Source organism: Syngnathoides biaculeatus, chromosome 20, assembly GCF_019802595.1.
Source record: "Syngnathoides biaculeatus isolate LvHL_M chromosome 20, ASM1980259v1, whole genome shotgun sequence".
In the NCBI taxonomy this organism is placed as follows: domain Eukaryota; kingdom Metazoa; phylum Chordata; class Actinopteri; order Syngnathiformes; family Syngnathidae; genus Syngnathoides; species Syngnathoides biaculeatus.
The window spans coordinates 16,824,468-16,845,427 of NC_084659.1; the positions used below are offsets into that span (position 1 = coordinate 16,824,468).

General features: G+C 44.5%; 1 protein-coding gene across 1 annotated transcript; it reads left to right on the forward strand.

Moving 5' to 3' along the window:
• The first annotated feature begins 172 nt into the window (after nucleotides 1–172).
• kdm5a (lysine demethylase 5A) lies at nucleotides 173–20,430 on the forward strand. Its single transcript, XM_061806858.1, has 29 exons — nucleotides 173–319; nucleotides 964–1,041; nucleotides 1,537–1,659; nucleotides 1,730–1,900; nucleotides 3,561–3,740; nucleotides 3,820–3,898; nucleotides 3,977–4,068; nucleotides 4,138–4,296; nucleotides 5,564–5,683; nucleotides 5,779–5,937; nucleotides 7,662–7,843; nucleotides 8,794–8,956; nucleotides 9,139–9,258; nucleotides 9,341–9,535; nucleotides 10,120–10,301; nucleotides 10,376–10,500; nucleotides 11,735–11,885; nucleotides 11,964–12,084; nucleotides 12,186–12,362; nucleotides 12,556–12,734; nucleotides 12,843–12,981; nucleotides 14,228–14,407; nucleotides 14,800–15,360; nucleotides 15,433–15,591; nucleotides 15,670–15,798; nucleotides 16,104–16,251; nucleotides 16,349–16,569; nucleotides 17,807–18,280; nucleotides 19,710–20,430. The coding sequence occupies exons 1-29, from the start codon at nucleotides 173–175 to the stop codon at nucleotides 19,989–19,991; spliced, it is 5,196 nt and encodes a 1,731-aa protein (XP_061662842.1). The 3' UTR covers nucleotides 19,992–20,430.
• Nucleotides 20,431–20,960: the final 530 nt, after the last annotated feature.

Below are 20,960 nucleotides of genomic sequence, written 5' to 3' on the forward strand. Positions count from 1 at the left end.
ATTCACCCAAGAAAGATGGTGGAGGAAGTCCCACGCGACGAGGACCATTTGGATCCAATCATGGCCTGGTGAAAACAATTTGGGAATATTTACTATAACACAATTAATCAACTTCTCACGCTGACCCCCAAAAGCAAAAACAAAAAAACAACAACACGCAAAACATCCAAACATGTCTGCAATCGGTGAGTTTGTGCCGCCGCCCGAATGTCCCGTTTTTGAACCAAGTTGGGAGGATTTCTCGGACCCTCTTGGATTTATCAACAAGATCCGACCCATCGCCGAGAAAACTGGCATATGCAAGATCAGACCCCCGGAGGTAAACCCTAAAAACATCAATGGAAAAACATTCATCATTTGCGTTATCCTGTATCATTATTATTAATTTTCCTGTCAGGCTGTATTTAGGAGAAACATGACCACTTGCCATCACGCCAATTAGAGGTCACACAAGGGTTTAGTTGTGTGCATCACCACCCAAAGGCCTTCAAATTATGTTTCATAACACAATCTTATATTCCCAACAACCCTTCCCCGAGGGGAAAAAAGTCTTATTTAAGATGGAATGTGGTGAGAAATTGAAGTCACATTTTATATATTCGGCTAGCTAATTTACGTTAGCCACGTCAACTCGACGTTGGGCCTCAGGTAGCAAAGTCACGCCTCACTGTATTTTTTTTGGTAGTGTGTAAGCCGATGAAAGCAACCATTACAAACTTTATTAATTGTATGTAATGTTTTATGACTGTTTTAGACGAAAGAATATATTTAATAAGAAAGAAATATCGAAGAGCAATGAAAAAGTGGGCAGGTCACACCGACCACGACCCAGTTCAAAGTCACTTTTACGACTCACTTAACTCGTGTGTGGCTTGCTAGTTAAAGTGTACGCTGTAACTCATTGAATCGTGATTAAGCTCCTCGCTTACTTTTATGACAAATGTTTTTGTTTTCCCCTAAAAGGACTGGCAACCTCCGTTTGCGTGCGACGTGCGTCACTTCCGGTTCACTCCCCGAGTACAAAGATTGAATGAACTCGAGGTGAGTTTAGCATCATGACAAATGTGTTCAGTTCGGTGTCTGTGTCGAGTTTTTATGGGATTTTTTTCTCCAAGGAAACTTATCCACATCAGTCACAATTGTTTTTTTTTCTTTTCATTCTGACATATGAGCTCATATCATTCCTTATATACTTGTATGTAATATATTACCGTAGTAGAAGCCTCTCTAGTATGAGGCAGTATAAACTCCACCACAATAAATTAAAATTACATTACATATATTGTAAATGGTGTCCGAGGACGGAAATTGCCTGGATGGAGAGTGTCAGTATCACATTGTGGAACACAGATGACAGTTTTCGATTTTGTGTATTTATAACCGCACTCAATGCTATGATTACAATACTGTAATTGAGTTTTCGTCCTTTTGTATATTTCAACGCATGAGAAAATGATAATAAAAAGATAATGGGAATTGGTCATATTTGCCTCCTGTGCTACCCTTCACGTTAGTTTTTCTCACCTGTGGGTGCAGGCGCTCACTCGAGTGAAGCTCAACTTCCTTGATCAAATTGCAAAGTTCTGGGAGCTGCAAGGGTCCAAAATCCGCTTTCCGCATGTGGAGCGAAAGGTCCTGGACTTGTATCAACTCAGCAAGGTAACCCGGGAGTCTCTTCCTTGGAAGATGAGTCTGGCTAAAACTCAACATCATTTTTGCATATGTTCAGGTTGTGTCATCTGAAGGCGGCTTTGAGACCGTATGTAAAGAGAAGAGATGGTCCAAAGTGAGCAGTCGAATGGGCTTCCCGCCGGGGAAAGGCGCTGGTTCGCTCCTGCGGTCTCACTATGAGAGGATCCTTTACCCCTATGAGCTCTTCCAGTCGGGAGCCACTCTGACGGTAAGGGCGATCCAAAAATCCTCTGGTTTTTCATCCATTTCCATTTACAGTGAAGAAAATAAGTATTTGAACACCCTGCTATATTGCAAGTTCTGCCACTTAGAAATCATGGAGGGGTCTGAAATTTTCATCATAGGTGCCTGTCCACTGTGAGAGAGATCATCTAAAAAGAAAAATCCAGGAATCACAATGTGTAATTTTTTTAATGTTTTTTTTTGTGTGATACAGCTGCAAATAAGTATTTCAACGCCTGTCTATCAGCTACAATTCTGACCCTCAAGTCCGCCTTTTAAAAGTCCACCTCCACTCTGTGTATTATCCCGAATCAGATGCACCTGTGAGGTCAATAGCTGCATAAAGACACGTCAACCTCATACAATCAGTAAGACTCAAACTTGTAACATGGCCAAGACCAAGGAGCTGGCCATAGACACCAGAGACAAAATTATAAAACTCCACACGGCTGGAAAGGCTAAGCAGAAATTGCCAAGCAGCTTGGTCAAAAAAGGTCCACTGTTGGAGCAATCATAAGAAAATGGAAGAAGCTAAACATGACGGTCAATCTCAATTGGAGTGGAGCCCCATGCAAGATATCACCTCGTGGGGTCGCAATTATCCTTAGAAAGGTGAGGAATCAGCTCAGGACGACACGACAAGACTTGGTCAATGACCTGAAAAGAGCTGGGACCACCGTTTCCAAAGTGACTGTTGGTAATAGACTAAGACGTCGTGGTTTGAAATCATGCATGCCACGAAAGGTTCCCCTGCTTGAACCAGCACATCTCAAGGCCTGTCTGAAGTTTGCCAATGACCATTTGGATCATACAGAGGAGTCATGGGAGTAGGTTTTGTGGTCAGATGAGACCAAAATGGGACTTTTTGGTCCTATTTCCACTAACTGTGTTTGGAGGAAGACCAATGATGAGTTCCATCCCACGAACACCATCCCTACTGTGAAGTAAGGAGGTGGGAGCATCATGCTTTGGGGGTGTTTTTCCATACATGGGAGAAGGAAAACTGCACTGTATTAAGGAGGGTATGACTGCGGCCATGTATTGTGGGATTTTGGGGAAGAAGCTCTTTCCCTCAGTCAGAGCACTGAAGATGGGTCATGGCTGGGTCTTTCAACATGACATTGACCCTAAGCACACAGCCAGGAAAACCACGGAGATGCTCCATAAGAAGCATATCAAGGTTCTGGCGTGGCCTAGCCAGTCTCCAGACCTAAACGTAATAGAAAATCTTCGGAGGGAGCTGATACTCCGTGTTTCTCAGCAACAGCCCAGAAACCTGTCTGATCTAGAGAAGATCTGTGCGGAGGAATGGTCCAAAATCCCTCCTGGAGTGTGTGCAAACCCGGTGAACAACTACAGGAAACGTTTGTCCTCCTGTAATTGCAAACGAAAATTAACATTGGTTTTCTCAGGTGTTCAAATACTTATTTGCAGCTCTACCACACAAATAAATCATTAACAAAAAATCATGCGTGGTGATTTCTGGATATTTCTTTCTAGATTATCTCTCTCACAGTGGACATGCACCTACGATGAAAATTTCAGACCCCTCCACAATTTCTAATTGGGAGAACTTGCAATGTAGGAGGGTGTTCAAAATACTTAATTTTCTTCACTGGAAATGCTCACTTACTGCTTTCCATCAGGGCATCCAGCAGCTCTACGAGGAGGGAGATGATGGCGAGGAGGTGGACGAAGGAGTTGGCGAGGAGGCAGTGGAGGAGGTTGAGCAAGAGGAATACGAGGACAAAGAGGGGGAGGTTAATGCAGTCAAGATTAAAGAACGTCCTCTGTCTGAAAGACGCTCAAGGCGACTTAAATCAGAGGTGGGTACCGATACTGAGACAATACTGGTCACTCACGAGATGAAGTTTATTAAAGTTTATCAATGCTCTCGCTCTCTAGAGAGAAAACAAAGATCCCAAAGGCCTCAAACTTTTTAGTACCAGTCCCAAGATGGTGGACTTGGAAATTGTGTCGGCAGGTAAGAGACATTTGGGTTGACTTTTTTTCCTCTCTTCGAATGGAGTCGGTAGAATAAAAATGTTTCCTCCCGCGTTAGGCGACGGCTACAACAAGAAGCACCGTCACCTCAGAGCTCAGGCCTTCGCCATCAAAATGAAACCACGCAAGGAGACGCTGGAAGTGAACTTCGTGAGTGTCCTACTGTGGTTTGGTGACATCCAATTTCTGCTTTACTAATTTAATGTAACACTCACCTAGATTGACCTCTACTTTTGCCTGATGTGCGGACGTGGCGACGAGGAGGACCGCTTGCTGCTGTGCGATGGCTGCGATGACAGCTACCACACTTTCTGCCTGATTCCACCTCTCCACGATGTGCCCAAAGGTGACTGGCGCTGCCCCAAGTGTGTCGCAGAGGTAAACCTAACACAGCGATCCCCCCCAGTACATTGAATACTCGGTTCTCGAACATCTACGTTCATGAACGAAAATTTCAATATTTTTTTTTTCTTCTGTTTTCGAACAAAAATCGGTCCTGGATCTCCCCCGACAAAACCCGGAAATAACATAACATACGTGGCCCGACCAGCTGACCCACGACATGCGTTGTTATTGTGAATTCGAACGCACCGCGAAAAAACCCGGAAATAGCATAACACGCGCGGCCCAACCAGATGACGCACGACACGCGTTATTGTGAATTCGAACGCACCGAAAAGAAACCCGAAAATACCATAACACGCGCGGCCCGACCAGCTGACCCACGACCCGTGTTGTTATTGTGAATTCGAACACACCGCAAAAAAAAAAAAAAAAAACAGAAATAACATAACGCACGCTGCCCAACCAGCTAATCCACGATACCCGTTGTTATTGTGAATAACGCAGCCTCTGTGTGCAGACGTCTCCCGGTAGCTACGTTGACTGACTGTTTTTTCTTCTATTGAGGACTTGTAACCCCAATCATGCCTACAAAGAAGTGACACTGGATATGTTCTTTGGGAAAAGAAAAGAACTTCAAGGGGGAAAGTCACCCCCCACCGAAGAGATTTGATACAGTAGTTGATAGTTTTGCATTGCTTTTTTCTTTTGAACTTTAATAATGCTCTGTTGCATTAGCATTTCTGCATTTTTGTTTAATTTCACAGATTTTGTTAACTCGAGTTGCAAGTTAATGTTTTTGGATGTTACGTTTTGTAAAAATAAAAACAGTTTTTTGCTTTTTTCCCCCACATTATTGTTGTTTAAAGTTATTCTAAACTTTTGTTAATACAAAAATGTCTGCATGGGTGGGGGCCGAGTCGCAAAAGATACGACAATCCACTCCCAGCCTAGCCTACTCTACAAGTAAAGAATACATTTAAAGCAAAAATTAATGTATTTCTTCAATCATTTCATGATATCAAGTATTTAAACTACACATGTATTTCTACTATGCAGTTTTTTTTCAGGAAAAGCTAAAAAACTGCTTTAAAAAGCCCATTTTTTTTTTTAGGCTTGGAACCCATTATTTCCTTTTCCATTCATCGTAATGGGAAATATCAATTCGGTTTTCGAACAAATGGCTTCTCGAACCGACTTCTGGAACGGATTGCGATCGAGAATCGAGGTTATACTGTATTTGTTTCATAAACCCAACCCAATAACCCCCCCCACCCCCAACCCGCCTGCCCCAATGTTGCAGGAATGCAGTAAGCCCAGAGAGGCGTTTGGCTTTGAGCAAGCTGTGAGAGAATACTCCCTCCAGAGCTTCGGCGAGATGGCAGACCAGTTCAAGTCGGACTATTTCAACATGCCAGTCCACGTATGTAAAGACAACTGACTTAAAAAATTCAAGTTTCACGATGGATGTCTTGTCTGTCGTAAACGGTATGTAGTGATAAAAAGACGGTTTCACAGATGGTGCCCACCGAGCTGGTGGAGAAAGAGTTCTGGCGCCTGGTAAGCAGCATCGAGGAGGATGTCATCGTGGAGTACGGCGCCGACATCAGCTCGAAGGACGTGGGCAGCGGATTCCCTGTTAGAGATGGGAAGAGGAGACTACTGGGAGATGAAGAGGTGAGATAACTGATCCTTTTCCCTTGTAAAATTAAAATTTAAAAAAAAAAAAAAAAAAAAAGCAACTACTGGTTGCAAAAAGGAGCATGAGATAGAATTTTTTTTTTGTTTTTGTCATTTTGTATATTAAACCAGTAGTAGTGTGATGTGTCGTTAAGTGGGATATGAGAGAATCAAATTACACTTAAAGTGCCACGGACATGTAAAGCATGATTTTTAGTATGTTTTTAAATGGAAAAAAAAGGCAGCCTGAATGGATCCATCCGTTTTTTCACCACACGTCATGATGTTGTCGTACATGGATTTTTGTATCTCCCGCCATGAAAATCCTCTCGAGGAACCAGGAAGTGATGTTTTGTGTGTTTATACCTGTTTTTACCGGCGCGAGAGTCGCTGTTTTTTGCCTGCGCGTTAGCCAAAATGCTGTCTCGTCGTATTGCCGGATGTTGCTCGAACACTCGGGAGGATGTTTCCAAAACACCCGGCTCATCATAAAAAGTGGATTGCACAGGTGCAAAGGATGAGAGCTTCACGGGTTCCAAATGACAGATAGGTGTGTGTGTATAGAGCAACCCCCCACCCCTTAACTGGCCACCAGTGTTTCGCCCCGTATGGGTCCTCCTGAGTACATACTGTCGGGGAGTCAGTTGTTGTTTGGAAGTGATCCGCATATCATCTAAATATGGCTCGAAACGATATGGTAATATTGCCCCGGTCACTTCACTTGATTGTGAGATGTTCTCTTCTTCGAAAAGAGCTTCCATGTCAGACAGGGCATCAGAAAAATCCGAAAATCTCTGTTGTTCGTCTCCCATAGCGGGTGGCACAGCATCTTATCAGTGGCAACTGTACCAGTGTGACATCTGCAGATGACGTAGCAGGCAATATGGCTACCACTTAGATGTCGAGTGAGACTTCCGCAACTTTGCGCATGAATGATACGCTCTCCACTCATATTTATTTTTTCATATTGACATCGAAGTGAAGAATATTATATGTAATTTTCATAACAATATCTATTTTACAATGTTTATAGGTATGTCAGTGGCACTTTAAGCCTTTCACACTACTACGCTATGAGAGATCATCAGGTGGGCAACCAGAACTTATCCAATTTCAGTTAATGAGGGTGAAAATACTCAAATTGCTGGAAATGAAGTACCTTTATTCATCTGTAGCTACGCCACCATATATTGGGAAATCCAAAACAAACCCGGTTCCACTCGTTGGCAGAATTTACAATCACCTGTCCACCTGTTATCATGTAGACAAAAGAACTATTTCACACTGAGAAAGTCAGTTTGTGAGTAAAGATCATTGTATGAGCGGATAGTTTTTGAGATGTTTTTGTTTGACGTTATGTGGAGTGTGATTTTTGTAAACTATTGTTTCTCCTGAACCCTCCTGTGAACGGAATGCTTTGACTCCAAGATGCCACAAGATAGCGGCAAAGAAATATTTTTATTTCAGACGTCAGATGGATTTCACTTTTTTTTATGGTAGAGATTCATTCCTGCAAAAAAAAATAAAAAAATAAAATCTTGCATATAGCTCAATTCCCAAATGCCATGGTTTACTGTATGTCCCTCGGCTCAATGTTTGGGGAAACACGTCGATAGAAACCACATTTGTTTTGCACCCTCTGAAAATGACTTGGTTTCAGCTGGTGACCTATAATAATGCAAATAATAAATAAAATAAACATATTTTACGGTTCTTTTTAGGAGTACGCCAACTCTGGCTGGAATCTGAACAACATGCCGGTGCTGGAGCAGTCTGTACTCGCTCATATCAATGTTGACATCTCGGGCATGAAGGTGCCTTGGCTCTATGTCGGCATGTGTTTCTCCTCCTTCTGCTGGCACATCGAGGACCACTGGAGTTACTCCATTAATTTCTTACATTGGTGAGATTGTGGTGAACACGCAAGTCACAGTCGCTTGTTCCAGAAAGTTGACGATACAGCGGTGCCTTAGTTCTCAAACACAATCCATTCCAGAAGGCTGGTTGGAAAAACAAAACGTTCAAAAAGCGAAGCACGTTTTCCCATTACAATGAATGGAAAATGAAATAATGCGTTCCAAGCGTAAAAAAGTGTTTTTTCTGCTTTTCCTGATGATAAACTGCATAGTAGAAATACATGTATAATTTAAATACTTTATAAAATTAATTTTTTTCAGAAATATATTTATTTTTTGCTTAAAATGTATGCCTTAGCCTCGTCGAGTATGCTAAGCCGGGAGTGCATTGCCGTATCTGTAGCAACTCGCTCCCCCCTCCCAGCCTTGTAAACCTTTTTTTTATGAACAAAATTGTAGCATAACTTTAAACAAGCAATAATGAAGGGGAAACAAGACAAATAGTTTTTTATTTACACAGAAAGTATGTAAAAATTGCAACTAGAGCATTAATGGAACAAAAGAAAGAAGCAATGCAAAACAACAGTTTCAGATGTCTTCAGTGGGGGTGACTCGCCCCTTTTTGACAAAGAATAAATCCAATGTTTGTTTCTGCCGTCTTTTCAGCACTTTTCTGAAGTGGCTCATAACAACATCATTAAAATTTTGTCGCGTTCTGCAACATCCAGCATTATTTGGGTGATGAAGTTCAACAAAATTATGGATGCCGTTCCATTTAAGACGGATAGCTTTAATATTGGCACTTGAGACACCCTTCCTGCCTTCACCTTCATCAGACGACATCTCCAATGTCTTCTGCTCCTCCTCTCCTCCTCGTTCGAAAACCAAAGCAAAAAAAAAAATCTCATTTTTCGTTCAAAAACCGATTTGTGCGAAAACCGAGACGTTCGAAAACAGAGGTACAACTCTACTTTTTTTTTTCGTCTTCAAACATCAGGGGAGAACCCAAGACGTGGTATGGAGTGCCGGCGTCTGCTGCAGAGCAGCTGGAAGCGGTCATGAAAAAGCTGGCTCCGGAGCTGTTCCAATCCCAGCCGGACCTTCTCCACCAGCTGGTCACCATCATGAACCCCAACGTCCTCATGGAGCACGGTGTGCCTGTATGTGACTTGAACTTCACACTAGCTAGTTGCGAAATGGTGGGGTTTTTGATGTAAATATGGGGATTTTAGAAAAGTATCATATTCAAGCATGAATATGAACTTTTTGTTTTGATGTAAACAGACATTATATCTTGAATGTTTTGCTACATGTACATTTTTGAGCTATATTCCTTTTGTAGGTGTACAGGACAAATCAGTGCGCGGGGGAGTTTGTGGTGACCTTTCCACGAGCCTACCACAGCGGATTCAACCAGGGATATAATTTTGCAGAGGCTGTTAACTTCTGCACTGCTGACTGGGTAACGGTTCCTCTATTTATTCCAGTCTTAAAGGTCTTCTCTCTTCATGAGTGGCTGATGACTGCAGTTTTGCCCTTTCCAGTTACCCGTGGGCCGTCAGTGCGTGGCCCACTACCGCCGCCTGCGCCGCTACTGCGTCTTCTCGCACGACGAGCTGCTCTGCAAGATGGCCGCCGATCCGGAGAGCCTGGACGTGGAGCTGGCCGCCGCCGTCGTCAAGGAGATGGGGGAAATGATGGATGAGGAGACTGAGCTCAGGAAGGCAATACGAGACATGGTAAGTAACTTACTTAACATTTGTGGTTCACGATTTATGATTTCACCCATTCACCTATCCTTGGGTGTTTGCAGATAAACCCATCTATTTTTTTTTTTTTTTTGTCTGTGTGCACTTTCTGAAACACTACAAAATTATGAGAGTATGTTGCAGTCACTCACATTTGGAAAATGTACGGGTGTGATCAGTCATGCCCGCAGATATAAAGTTGCACGTGTGTGTGTTCTGTTTGTAATTATGAGTGTACCTCTTTAAGAGCGGAGGGGGGCGGTGTCAGGTAAACTAGGAAGTGGAAGTAGGCGGAGGAGCAGCTCGTTGTTGACCGTGCGCTTCTGTGTTTAAAAAAAAAAAAAAAAGACGTCAGGCAGTGGTTGACTGCGCTCGATCGGTTTTCGTGTGCGCTGAGAGTGTGCGACAAGTGCGCAGTGGCGCAGTTTAGAGGGAATAATTGGTCAAGACTACACAAAATAAGCGACGTCTTTCAATATCTATGTATTTCTGCTCGTAACAAATTGTCTTAATTGAATAAACCCACTTTACAGATGGAAAAACATGAAAAATGACTTGTTCTCTTTGCCCTTTAGGGGGTGCTGTCAACAGAGCTGGAGGTTTTTGAGCTGGTCCCCGATGACGAGCGCCAGTGCCACAAGTGCAAGACCACCTGCTTCCTGTCCGCCCTCACTTGCTCTTGTTGTCCTGATCGGCTGGTTTGTCTCCACCATGCGGCAGATCTCTGCGACTGCCCTCTCACCAACAAGTGCCTCAGGTAAGCGCTCCACATTATTTTTGCGCTACTTTGGTCGCATCCGGCAAAGCTGAAGGAAATCTTTTTCTGTTCAGGTATCGCTATGATCTGGAGGAGTTTCCTGCCATGCTGTATGGTGTGAAGAATCGAGCGCAGTCCTATGACACTTGGGCAAAAAGGATCAACGAGGCTTTGGTTGCAGACCAGAAGAACAAGAAAGGTTGCTTCCTAACTTCTACACGAGTGATTTCCAACCTCTGTGTTGCAGGAAATTATCCAATATCATGAAATTGGTCAACAAATGATGACGAAAATAATTTGTCTTTGTTGATCTATCTATAACATTGATCAATAGTGACAGGCAGAACAATTAAATGCACTTCTAGATAGCGGAATATACAATTAACCTGTATTTCCTCTTGTTGACATCCATACAACTGAATAAGTCATGGTACAGTGTGAGGTAGCAAAACCAGGGCATGCTCCAATTTCACAATTAGTAAATTTCTGAGTAAATTCACGTGGAATAATCATTTTTTTTTTCAGTATACATTATACAAGTGTAGGTTTTTGTGACTTTTTTTTCACGTATTGTGAGTTTTTTTTCTCCTCATGTAAAATACATGCCTTGGATCAATTAAAATTGAATGAATCAATTACTGTAATTTCCGGCCTACAGAGTGCACCGGAATATAGGCCTCACCCAGTATTTTTGTAAAAGAAATACCATTTGGTACATACGTAAGCCGCACTTGTGTAAAAGCCACAAGTGCCCACATTGAAACAAGAGATAGACAGTACAGAGTTTTTAACATTTTAATACCTTAGCTTAGTTTAACATAGCAACAACATCGTAGCATGAACAGGGCTGGTTTAAAAAAAAAAACACACAGCCGCGGAAGGTGCACGCTAGCAACACGGTAGCACAGCACTAACAGAGCTGGTTTAAAAAAAAAAAACGTAATCACTGAGACGCGGCAGTTACACAGCAGAAACATGCTGTTGTGGCACTAACGCCAGCGCGGCGCTAACAGGGCCGGTTAAAAAAACATACTGGTAAAAATCACTGAGACACGGCAGTAACCCAGCAGCAACACACTAGCACATCGCTAACGGGGAGTTAAAAAAAAAAAAAAACATACCGGTAGATATCACTGAGACACAGCAGTCATACAGCAGCAACACGCTAGCACAGCGCTAACAGGGCCGGTTTAAAAAAAAAAAACACAAAAAAAAAACACTGGTAAAAGTCACTTCCTCGGCACATATATTCCACGGGTCTCACCCTTACCTTTTCCGCTCGAGTTCCCCCTTGCAGCCATGAGAAAAAATGCACATATTAGCCGCATCACCGCATAAACCGCAAGGTTGAAAGCTTGTGAAAAAAGACGCGGCTTATAGGCCGGAAATTCCGGTAGTGTTGAATTGCATACATGTGTGTCTTTTTCACATAGATCTAATTGAGCTCAAGGTTTTGTTGGAAGATGCAGAAGACAGGAAGTACCCGGAAAATTCTCTATTCCGGCGTCTCCGAGAAATGGTGAAAGAGGCAGAGACCTGCTCCTCTGTTGCCCAGATGTTGCTCAGCCGCAAACAGAGACATAGGTAAGGTGATGCTCGTGCGGGCGAGCAAGGCGATTGCACCTTCCATCTCGCACCAAGTGGTTGTTTTCCCACCCACAGCAGCCGCTTGCGTTCAGAGAGCAGCAGGACCCGCAGTAAGCTGACGGTGGACGAGCTCAAGGCCTTTGTGGAGCAGCTTTACAGGTTGCCTTGCATCATCAGTCAGGCTAGACAAGTCAAGGTCTGTCCCTGTTTGTGTCTTCAAAATTGTGTAGCCAATTTTGGACCAATACAATTATTATTTTTTTTTGTGTACGTGTGCAATGTGTAACATGTTTCCAGGAGTTACTAGAGAATGTGGAAGACTTCCACGAACGAGCTCAGATTGCGCTGGCGGACGAGCTGCCCGACTCCTCAAAGCTGCAGGCCCTTTTGGACCTGGGGAGCGGCCTGGATGTGGAGCTACCGGAGCTTCCTCGCCTCAAACAGGAGCTTCAGCAGGCCCGTTGGCTCGATGAGGTCAGCATCTAAATGCTTTAATCGTACAGGGGTTCTTAAACTGCGACCGTAACCGTGACTTAAGAGTTCACAAAATAATTAGTAATAAATTAGGTCATATTATTCTTACTCAGCCTGAAAGTATGGTGTTTAAAAACGGAAAATCGTGATACTCTAAAGACATAACCTGTCGCCTTTGAAATGTCATTTTTAGGTGCGCATCACCCTCACGGAGCCCCACCGCGTCACCTTGGAGCTGATGAAGCGTCTGATCGATTCGGGTGTGGGCTTGGCCCCCCACCACGCTGTGGAGAAGGCCATGGCTGAACTCCAGGAGATCCTCACCGTCTCCGAGAAGTGGGAGGACAAGGCCCGCGCTTGCTTGCAGGCCAGGTATTGTTCTGCACTTAATCTCGCACAGATAACTTTTTCCATACCAAGTGTTCAGCGTTGCTTAAAAGTAGTGTTGAGTCACTCGGGCTTGTTTATCTTGCAACAAAGGCCTCGGCACAGCATGGTGACCTTGGAAAGTATCGTGCTGGAGGCCAGGAACATTCCGGCATACCTACCTAATATTTTGGCTCTACGAGAGGCCCTGCAAAAGGCCAAAGACTGGACTGCCAAGGTGGATGCTATTCAGGTACACACTTGAGTCACTTTGGGTGAGTTTATCCCAGCCTACTTACCGTAATTTCCAGCCTACTGAGCGCACCTGATTATAAGCCTCACCCAGGACCATTTGATACATGCATAAGCCGCACCTGTGTAAAAGCCGCAAGTGCCCACATTGAAACCCACACTGGAACCCACGGGCGTTGCACAGAAAGAGTTTTGAAAGTTTTAATACCTTAGCATAGCTTACCATTAACAACAAGCTAGCACGAACAGGCGTGGTTTAAAAAAAAAAAATACACAGCTACACAGTATCAACACGGTAGCACAACACTAACAGGGCCAGTTTAAAAAACATACCTAAATCACTGAGACGCTGCAGCAACAAGCTAGCACAACGCTAGCGTAGCGTTAACAGGGCTGGTTAAAAAAACATACCGGTAAAAATCACTGAGACACGGCACTAATACAGCAGCAACACGCTAGCACAGTGCTAACGCTAGCGCAGTGCTAACAGGGCCGGTAAAAAAAAAAAAAACATACCGGTAAAAGTCACTTCCTCGCCATATATATTCTACCGGTCTCACTCTTAACTTTTCCCCTCGAGTGCCCCCTTGCGGGCGTTAGAATAAATGCACAAATTAGCCGCATCACCACATAAGCCACAGGGTTGAAAGCGTGTGGGGGGAAAAAAGTCGCGGCTTATAGGCCAGAAATTACGGTAATAGAGCAAAAGCACACATTTTACATTTCAAGAATATCACACCACCAAACAAAAATTCCACAAAAAAAAGTTTACAGTGATTCCCTTCATTCTTAAGGTCCTGCATTCAGAAATTTGCTTAGTCGCCAATTTTTGCCTGTTTTTATGCTAAAATCATGTCCCATTAAAAATATTGTTTTGGTGCCCTCTAGTGCCATCTTGGCGCCAGGGCTCAATGTTGACAAGTGGGAAAGAAAAGAAAATTGTTTTGCTGCCCTCTTAAAAGAATCTGTAGGCATTTTTGTGTGGGCTTCAAGTACTTTTAGCTTTTCACTGTTTGTGACATGGTACCACCCAGTGGAAGAACATTTGATTCTCTGTCACTACGTTACTGACTCTAATGAATACCTCTACATACTTTTTTTTTCCTGCAAATAAAAAAGAATGATAATTCCATACGGCCCATTTGTTAATCTCGAACAGCACAATGATTAAGATTCAGGAATTACTGCTGTTGGCAAAAATTGAGTTATTGGACCCTTTGACTGAGACCATTTGTATCCACACACAGAGTGGTACTAGCTACGCTTACCTGGAGCAGCTGGAGAGCCTGCTGGCTCGGGGCCGTTCCATCCCGGTCCGTCTCGATCCGCTGGCCCAGGTGGAGTCTCAGGTGGCCTCCGCACGGGCCTGGAGGGAGAGGACTGGCCGCACCTTTCTCAAAAAGAACTCCACATACACATTACTCCAGGTGAGATGTTCCGGTTCAAGTTCAGGCTTGGCTAATGGATATTATTGAGGAGTTGTGTTGTGGTGTTGGTGGGAAAAGCGATCTTTTCATTTTTAAAAAGCCAAAACTTTTGATGAAATTTTGAATATACCACAACCCAAGGATGGCACACATTTGAAGAATGAGGTTTTTTTTAAATCAGATTGGGGGTCCGAGTAGCCTCATACAGACATGCTCTTTGAAGGCTAATTTTTTTGTAATTTAAAATGTTCATTTATTAAGGATGTTGACCTACAATTTGCCATTTTCTTTCCAAGATGAACCACATATGATTTTAGATCAGCTGTTGCATAGGACCAGAACTCAGTAGGAAATTGAGTACCACTTGGGATGTTTGACGTGTTTTTTTTCAGGTTCTCAGTCCTCGCTTAGATATCGGTGTGTACGGGAATAGCAAGAGCAAGAGGAAACGGGTGAAGGAGCTCATGGAGAAGGAGCGAGGATGCTTTGACCCCGACACCTTGAGCGACCTGGAGGAGAGCCTCGAGGAGGTGCGAGACCCCTCCACCGTCGTCGCCGCCTTTAAGGCCAAAGAGCAAAAAGAGGTGGAGGCCATCCACTCCCTGCGCGCCGCCAACCTGGCCAAGATGGCCATGGCCGACCGCATCGAGGAAGTCAAGTTCTGCCTGTGCCGGAAGACGGCCAGCGGCTTCATGTTACAGTGCGAGCTGTGCAAGGATTGGTTCCACGGGGTGTGCGTGCCTCTCCCTAAGACGGGAACGCAGAAGAAAGTCGGCGTCGGTTGGCAGAGCAACAACAAGGACTCCAAATTTCTCTGCCCGCTGTGTCAACGGTCACGGCGACCGAGGTTGGAGACCATCCTGTCTCTGCTGGTATCGCTGCAGAAGCTTCCTGTGCGGCTTCCGGAAGGAGAGGCCCTCCAGTGCTTAACTGAGAGGGCAATGAGCTGGCAGGTATGGACTGCAGAACTCATGCAGAAAAATCAGGCGTTCTTTGGTAAACTTAATTCTCACTGATGTCACCAGGACCGTGCACGTCGAGCTCTGGCCACGGATGAGCTGTCGTCCGCCCTAGCGAAGCTGTCCGTTTTGAGCCAGCGCATGGTGGAGCAAGCCGCGCGGGAGAAGACCGAGAAGATCATCAACGCCGAGTTGCAAAAAGCCGCAGCCAACCCTGACTTGCAGGTTGGACATGATACACAACATAGAGAGTAAAGCTGTAAAGCTTGGGAGTCCAATTCAGATTCATTGTTGTCTCTTTAGGGTCACATCCAGACTTTCCAGCAGTCAGGTTTCAGCAGAGCCACCTCCCCTCGCCCATCAGTGGACTATGACGACGAAGAGACCGACTCGGATGAGGACATCAGGGAGACGTACGGTTACGACATGAAGGTAAAATTGGGTGTTCAACGACGTTTACCGTAATTTCCGGCCTATAAGCCGCGACTTTTTTTCCCACACGCTTTCAACCGTGCGGTTTATGCGGTTATGCGTCTAATTTGGGGCACTCAATGTTTCAATGTGGGCATTTGCGGCTTTTACACGGCTGCGGCGTATGTATGTACCAAATGGTATTTCCTTGACAAATGTACTGGGTGAGGTTTACAACCAGGTGCGCTCTGCAGGCTGGGAATTACGGTATGTTGAAATGCCTTCGTTCTGCCTACAACGAATGATACCTTCCGTTGTGGTTCCAGGATCCGGGGGAAGTAAAGCCGTACCTCTTCTGCGATGACGAGATCCCGGTGAAGTCAGAAGAGGTGGTTAGTCACATGTGGCCGACCGCCGCGCCCTCGTTCTGCACCGAACACGCATACTCTTCGGCCTCCAAGTCTGTTGTACAAAGTGAGGCTTCACTGTTTTTTTTTTTTGTTTGTTTTTGTTTTTTTTAATTCTCAAACATAGACCACAGAAAGTAATAAAATAAAAATGCATATTACAGACGTGGGAACGCCACGAAAGCAGCCGAGGAAGACTCCTCTGGTACCTCGCAGTCTGGAGCCGCCGGTGCTGGAGCTGTCTCCGCAAGCCAAAGCCCAACTGGAGGAGCTGATGATGCTGGGTGACTTGCTGGAGGTGTCCCTGGATGAGACGCAGCACATCTGGAGGATCCTACAGGCCACGCATCCCCCCTTAGAGGAGAGATTCCTCCAGGTTATGGAGGTAAGCAAAGCTGGCCAGATTGTAGTTAGTTGTTTATTTTTAGATTTTTTTTTTTTTTTTGTCTGATAGGGCAATATCTGGTCCAAAGGTCATTAGGTACTGGGCTGCACAGAGAGACTAAATAACAGATACTTTTTTGATCGTCATTGATCAAATATTTGTAAAAAAAACAATTCTTCCTTGGAAAGGCCAAATAATGAGACGGAAGGAAAACAGTCACGGACACTTCAAAAAAATAAAAAAGATACCGTAATTTCCGACCGATAAGCAGCAATTTTTTTCACACGCTTTCGACCCTGCGTTTATGCGGCTAATTTTGTGCATTTTTTTCGAACGGCCGGAAGGGGTCTCTTGAGTGGAAAAAATAAGCGTGACACCGATGGAATATATGTGCCGAGGAAGTAACTTTTATCGTTCCCGTCCTGTTAGTGCTGCGCTAGCGTGTTACTGCTGTGTCTCAGTGATATACCATTAGGGCGGTGTTAGCATTAGCGTTTTTTTTAACCAGCTGTGTTAGCGCTGCGCAACCCTGTTGATGCTGTGTTACTGCCGTGTCTCAGTCATTTTTTACCAGTATGTTTTTTTTTAACTGTCCTTGTTAGCGCTGTGCTAACGTTAGTGCCAAGCTCGCACGTTGCTGCTGTGTTACTGCCGCGTCTCAGCGATTTAAGTGTTGTTTTTTAACCGGCCCTGATAGTACTGTCCTCCCGTGTTGCTACTGTGTAGCTGCCGCAACTGTTTTTTTTTTTTTTTTTTTTTTTACCAGCCCAGTTCGTGCTACCTTGTTGTTGCTATGTTAAGGTAAGTTAAGGTATTAAAACTTTAAAAACTTTGGGTACCGTCTTTCTTTGTAAATATCTTGTTTCAACATGGGACTTGCGGCTTTTACACAGGTGCTGCTTATGTATGTACCAAATGGTATTTCCGTTACAAATGTGCTGGGTGAGGCTTATAATCAGGTGCGCTCTGTAGGCCGGAAATTACGGTACCTTTTTCTTAATGTAACTGTACAGGCTCACAAATGAATCCTTCAAAAGTGCGTTGGCACATGGTGACCAAACAAGAAAGCAGAATATCCAGGGATTTGAACCTGTTATTGGTGGGTCTGGAATGTATCCACCACTATAAATAGTAGAGTAAAATATTGCTTTACATGAAAACTGATCCCTTGCACACACAAAAAAAATGTTGAGGACCATGCAAATGGGGTGTAATTGATCCCTTTTCTTTTCCACAGCCTGATGACAGTCCAATGGAGAAGAGTCTGAAAATCAAGATTAAGGACTCAGAGAAGAAGAGGAAGCGGAAGTTGGAGCGAGCCGAGCACCACCACCACCACATGCTGATGTCCTCCGCAGGCGGGGCCGGGACACTGGCGGGTATGCGGACGTCCAAGTCCAAGGAACTGAAAAGGGCTGGCCTGGAGCTCGGCCTCGGGGGCAAACCCAAGAAGAAGAAGCTAAAACTGGGCCTGGATAAGAACAGGGAGATGAAGCAGCTGGCCAAACGTTTGGCCAAGGAGGAGAAGGAGAGGAAGCGGAAGGAGAAAGCAGCCGCAAAGGCGGAGGCCATCAGGGACGGGCTGGAGAAGAGGAAGGAGAAGAAGATTCTGGACATTCCCTCCAAGTACGAGTGGTCCGGCGCCGAAGACTCCAACGACGAGAACGCTGTGTGCGCGGCTAAAAACTGCCAGAGACCGTGTAAAGACAAGGTGATGACTTCCTTTCCAACACGGACGGGAAACATTGAATCACGCTCTCTAGTCAATGTCGGGTGCGTCATGTTGGTGTTGACTACATTAGACACAACGATGGCTTACACGTTAACAGAAGGCAGAGGTGAACATGTGAAGTGATCAATATTTGACATAATGTTTCCACTTAACTGTAATATTGTAACCGTAACATTTCATATTGCAGGACATGCATAAACTTGCGAGCTCAGGGTTGAGCATAGCATTGTACTCAAAGATTGCAACAAATTTTTTGAAAAATGGACAAATAGGTCACGAATACATGTATATGCTAAAAAGGAAAAGGTAAGATGGGTATGTACGGTAGTTAATTTTGATAATTCATTCTCATTTTAAAAGCTTTTACCATAATTCCCGACCTATAGAGCGCACTTGATTATAAATCTCGGTACAGAAAGAGTTTATTGGTAGTGCAGCGCTAGAATTAAACTTTCTGTGTACTGGACCTGATAACCAGGCGCTCTAAAGCTAGCGCCACGCTAACACTAGCGCCACACTAGCATTAAACTCTTTCTCTGTACCGAGGTGAGCCGACGCAAGCGCCGCGCTAGCGCTAGTACCGCGCTAGCATTAAACTCTTTCTGTGTACCAAGGCTTATAACCACGTGCGCTAACACTAGCGCCGCGCTAATGCTAGCACCGATCTACCGTTAAACTTTCTGTGTACCGAGGCTTATAACCAGGTGTGCTAACGCTAGCTCCGCGCTCGCGTTAAACTCTCTGTGTCCTGAGGCTTATAACTAGGTCTGCTAACGCTAGCGCCACATCACCGTATAAACCGCAGGGTTGAAAGCGTGTGAAAAAAGTCGTGGCATGCAGGCCGGAAATTACGGTAAAAAAAAAAAAAAATATTACAGGACTCTTGAGACTAGACATGCTCAGCGGGCTGGATCAAAGAACCAGATGTGACCGTACTTCGGCCCCGAACGTGTTCTGTAATTATACGGAAAAACTCCTATTCGGGTTTGATTACATAACGTCACCTGACACATGTTTACCTTGTCATCGAGGTTGCTTCGAGTTAATCGCCAACACTTTTCACCAAATGAACCTCGTGGAACTTTATAGCTGATAATAGCACTGGAACACCTGAAAGAGAGTTACACATAACGTATTAACCGGCCAAGTCGGTGTGAACCCAAACGGAGGCAGCCACACGAGGCGACGTTAACAAGGGGCTGGTCTGCGGGGGCCAATCAGAGCTGTGGGATTTGGCGAGTTTACCGCACGGACAGAATTTAAGTTAGACTAATTTGTCACAGTGTTGTGACTAATGATAGGAATTTGATTTGATTCATCATGGTGTTGATTTTTGGCATCATGAAACCAAGACCACCCCTACAGTTGACCCACAGCACCTTCATATTGTTTCCTTTCCATGTTCAAGGTGGACTGGGTGCAGTGCGACGGCGGCTGCGACGAGTGGTTCCACCAGGTGTGCGTGGGGGTCTCATGCGAGATGGCAGAGAACGAAGACTACATCTGCGTGGACTGCTCCCTGAAGGCCATCGGATCGAGGCGGGGAGGGGGCGCGGCTGAGGCGGAGGCGGCCGAGGAGACAATGGTGATGCTGGCCACGCCGAGCCTGCTGGCGGCCGCCGGTGCCTCGTGGCCCCGCGCCGCTGTCGTACATCTAAACCCGGCGGCGGAGCCTCACCAGAGCAGTTAGCACTCCGCGAGGCCCGAGAAACTGATTTGAAACGCAGAATCCAGGATGGCACTAGAGCTCTCGTATAGTAGCTTCAATCATGGAAGCCTATTTCTCGAAATTACTGTACGGTAAACCTCAAGACAAAATATTTACAGGAACAGGATTTTCGGACCGCAACGCACACCAGCTGCTTCCCAGGATCTCCCACTCTACAATAACAAATCACCAGTAAAACACCCTACTCGTGTCACATTTAAACAAATTACTCTTCCTTTTTGTGCGGCCCTTCAGACTCATCTGTCGGACTCCTGCTTAGGTGAAAAGAAATGGTTGTAATGTAGTGGAATTATTTATATTATGTATATAGCTTGAAAGCGATTAAAACAATGGATTGTGGCTTTTATGTTTTTCGTTTTCTCACCTTTTAATAAACTATTCCTAGTCAAACAGCTTGATCTTTACAGATTTTTTTTTTTTTTTTTTTGGTAATACCTTGATCACCCGAAAATATATTGACAGCATTTCATCTGTTTTGTCTTTTGCAGAAAGGAATGTGGTGGGGAAGGAGGGGTGGTGGTGGTGGTGGGGGGTCTTCTCATAACTTATCCTCTGACGCAATCTGGTGCAAACTCGCCTCAGCCGCTTTTGTCGTCTTGGTGTAAGTGATTCAGCACGTGGAGAGCGAAAGAGTGACATGTTTAATTAGCGTTAAGCGCTTGTTTCAATGTCCCATTGTGTTTTAGTTGTATGATTGTGACGTAAAAAAAAATCATAACATTGCATTTATGTAAGTCATATTCAAACTTAGTTTCCTGTCCTGAATTGAGCCACGGCACAACTGAAATTAAGTGCTTTCCTGCAGTTTTTTTTTAGATGTTGTCCGAAGTTCCTTATAGGTCAAGTGTCATCCCTATAAACATTCAAAAATAGAAATTGTCATGAAAAGTTCAAATAACATAATTCACTTTGTCTATACAAAAAAATAAA

What these genes read in the sequence shown, in the direction of transcription:
- kdm5a (XM_061806858.1), top strand. Translation starts at nt 173, where the DNA reads ATGTCTGCAATCGGTGAGTTTGTGCCGCCGCCCGAATGTCCCGTTTTT. An exon ending in GACTACTGGGAGATGAAGAG is followed by an intron (nt 5,938 to 7,661) that starts GTGAGATAACTG and finishes GGTTCTTTTTAG; the next exon opens with GAGTACGCCAACTCTGGCTG. An exon ending in AGAGGGCAATGAGCTGGCAG is followed by an intron (nt 15,361 to 15,432) that starts GTATGGACTGCA and finishes TGATGTCACCAG; the next exon opens with GACCGTGCACGTCGAGCTCT.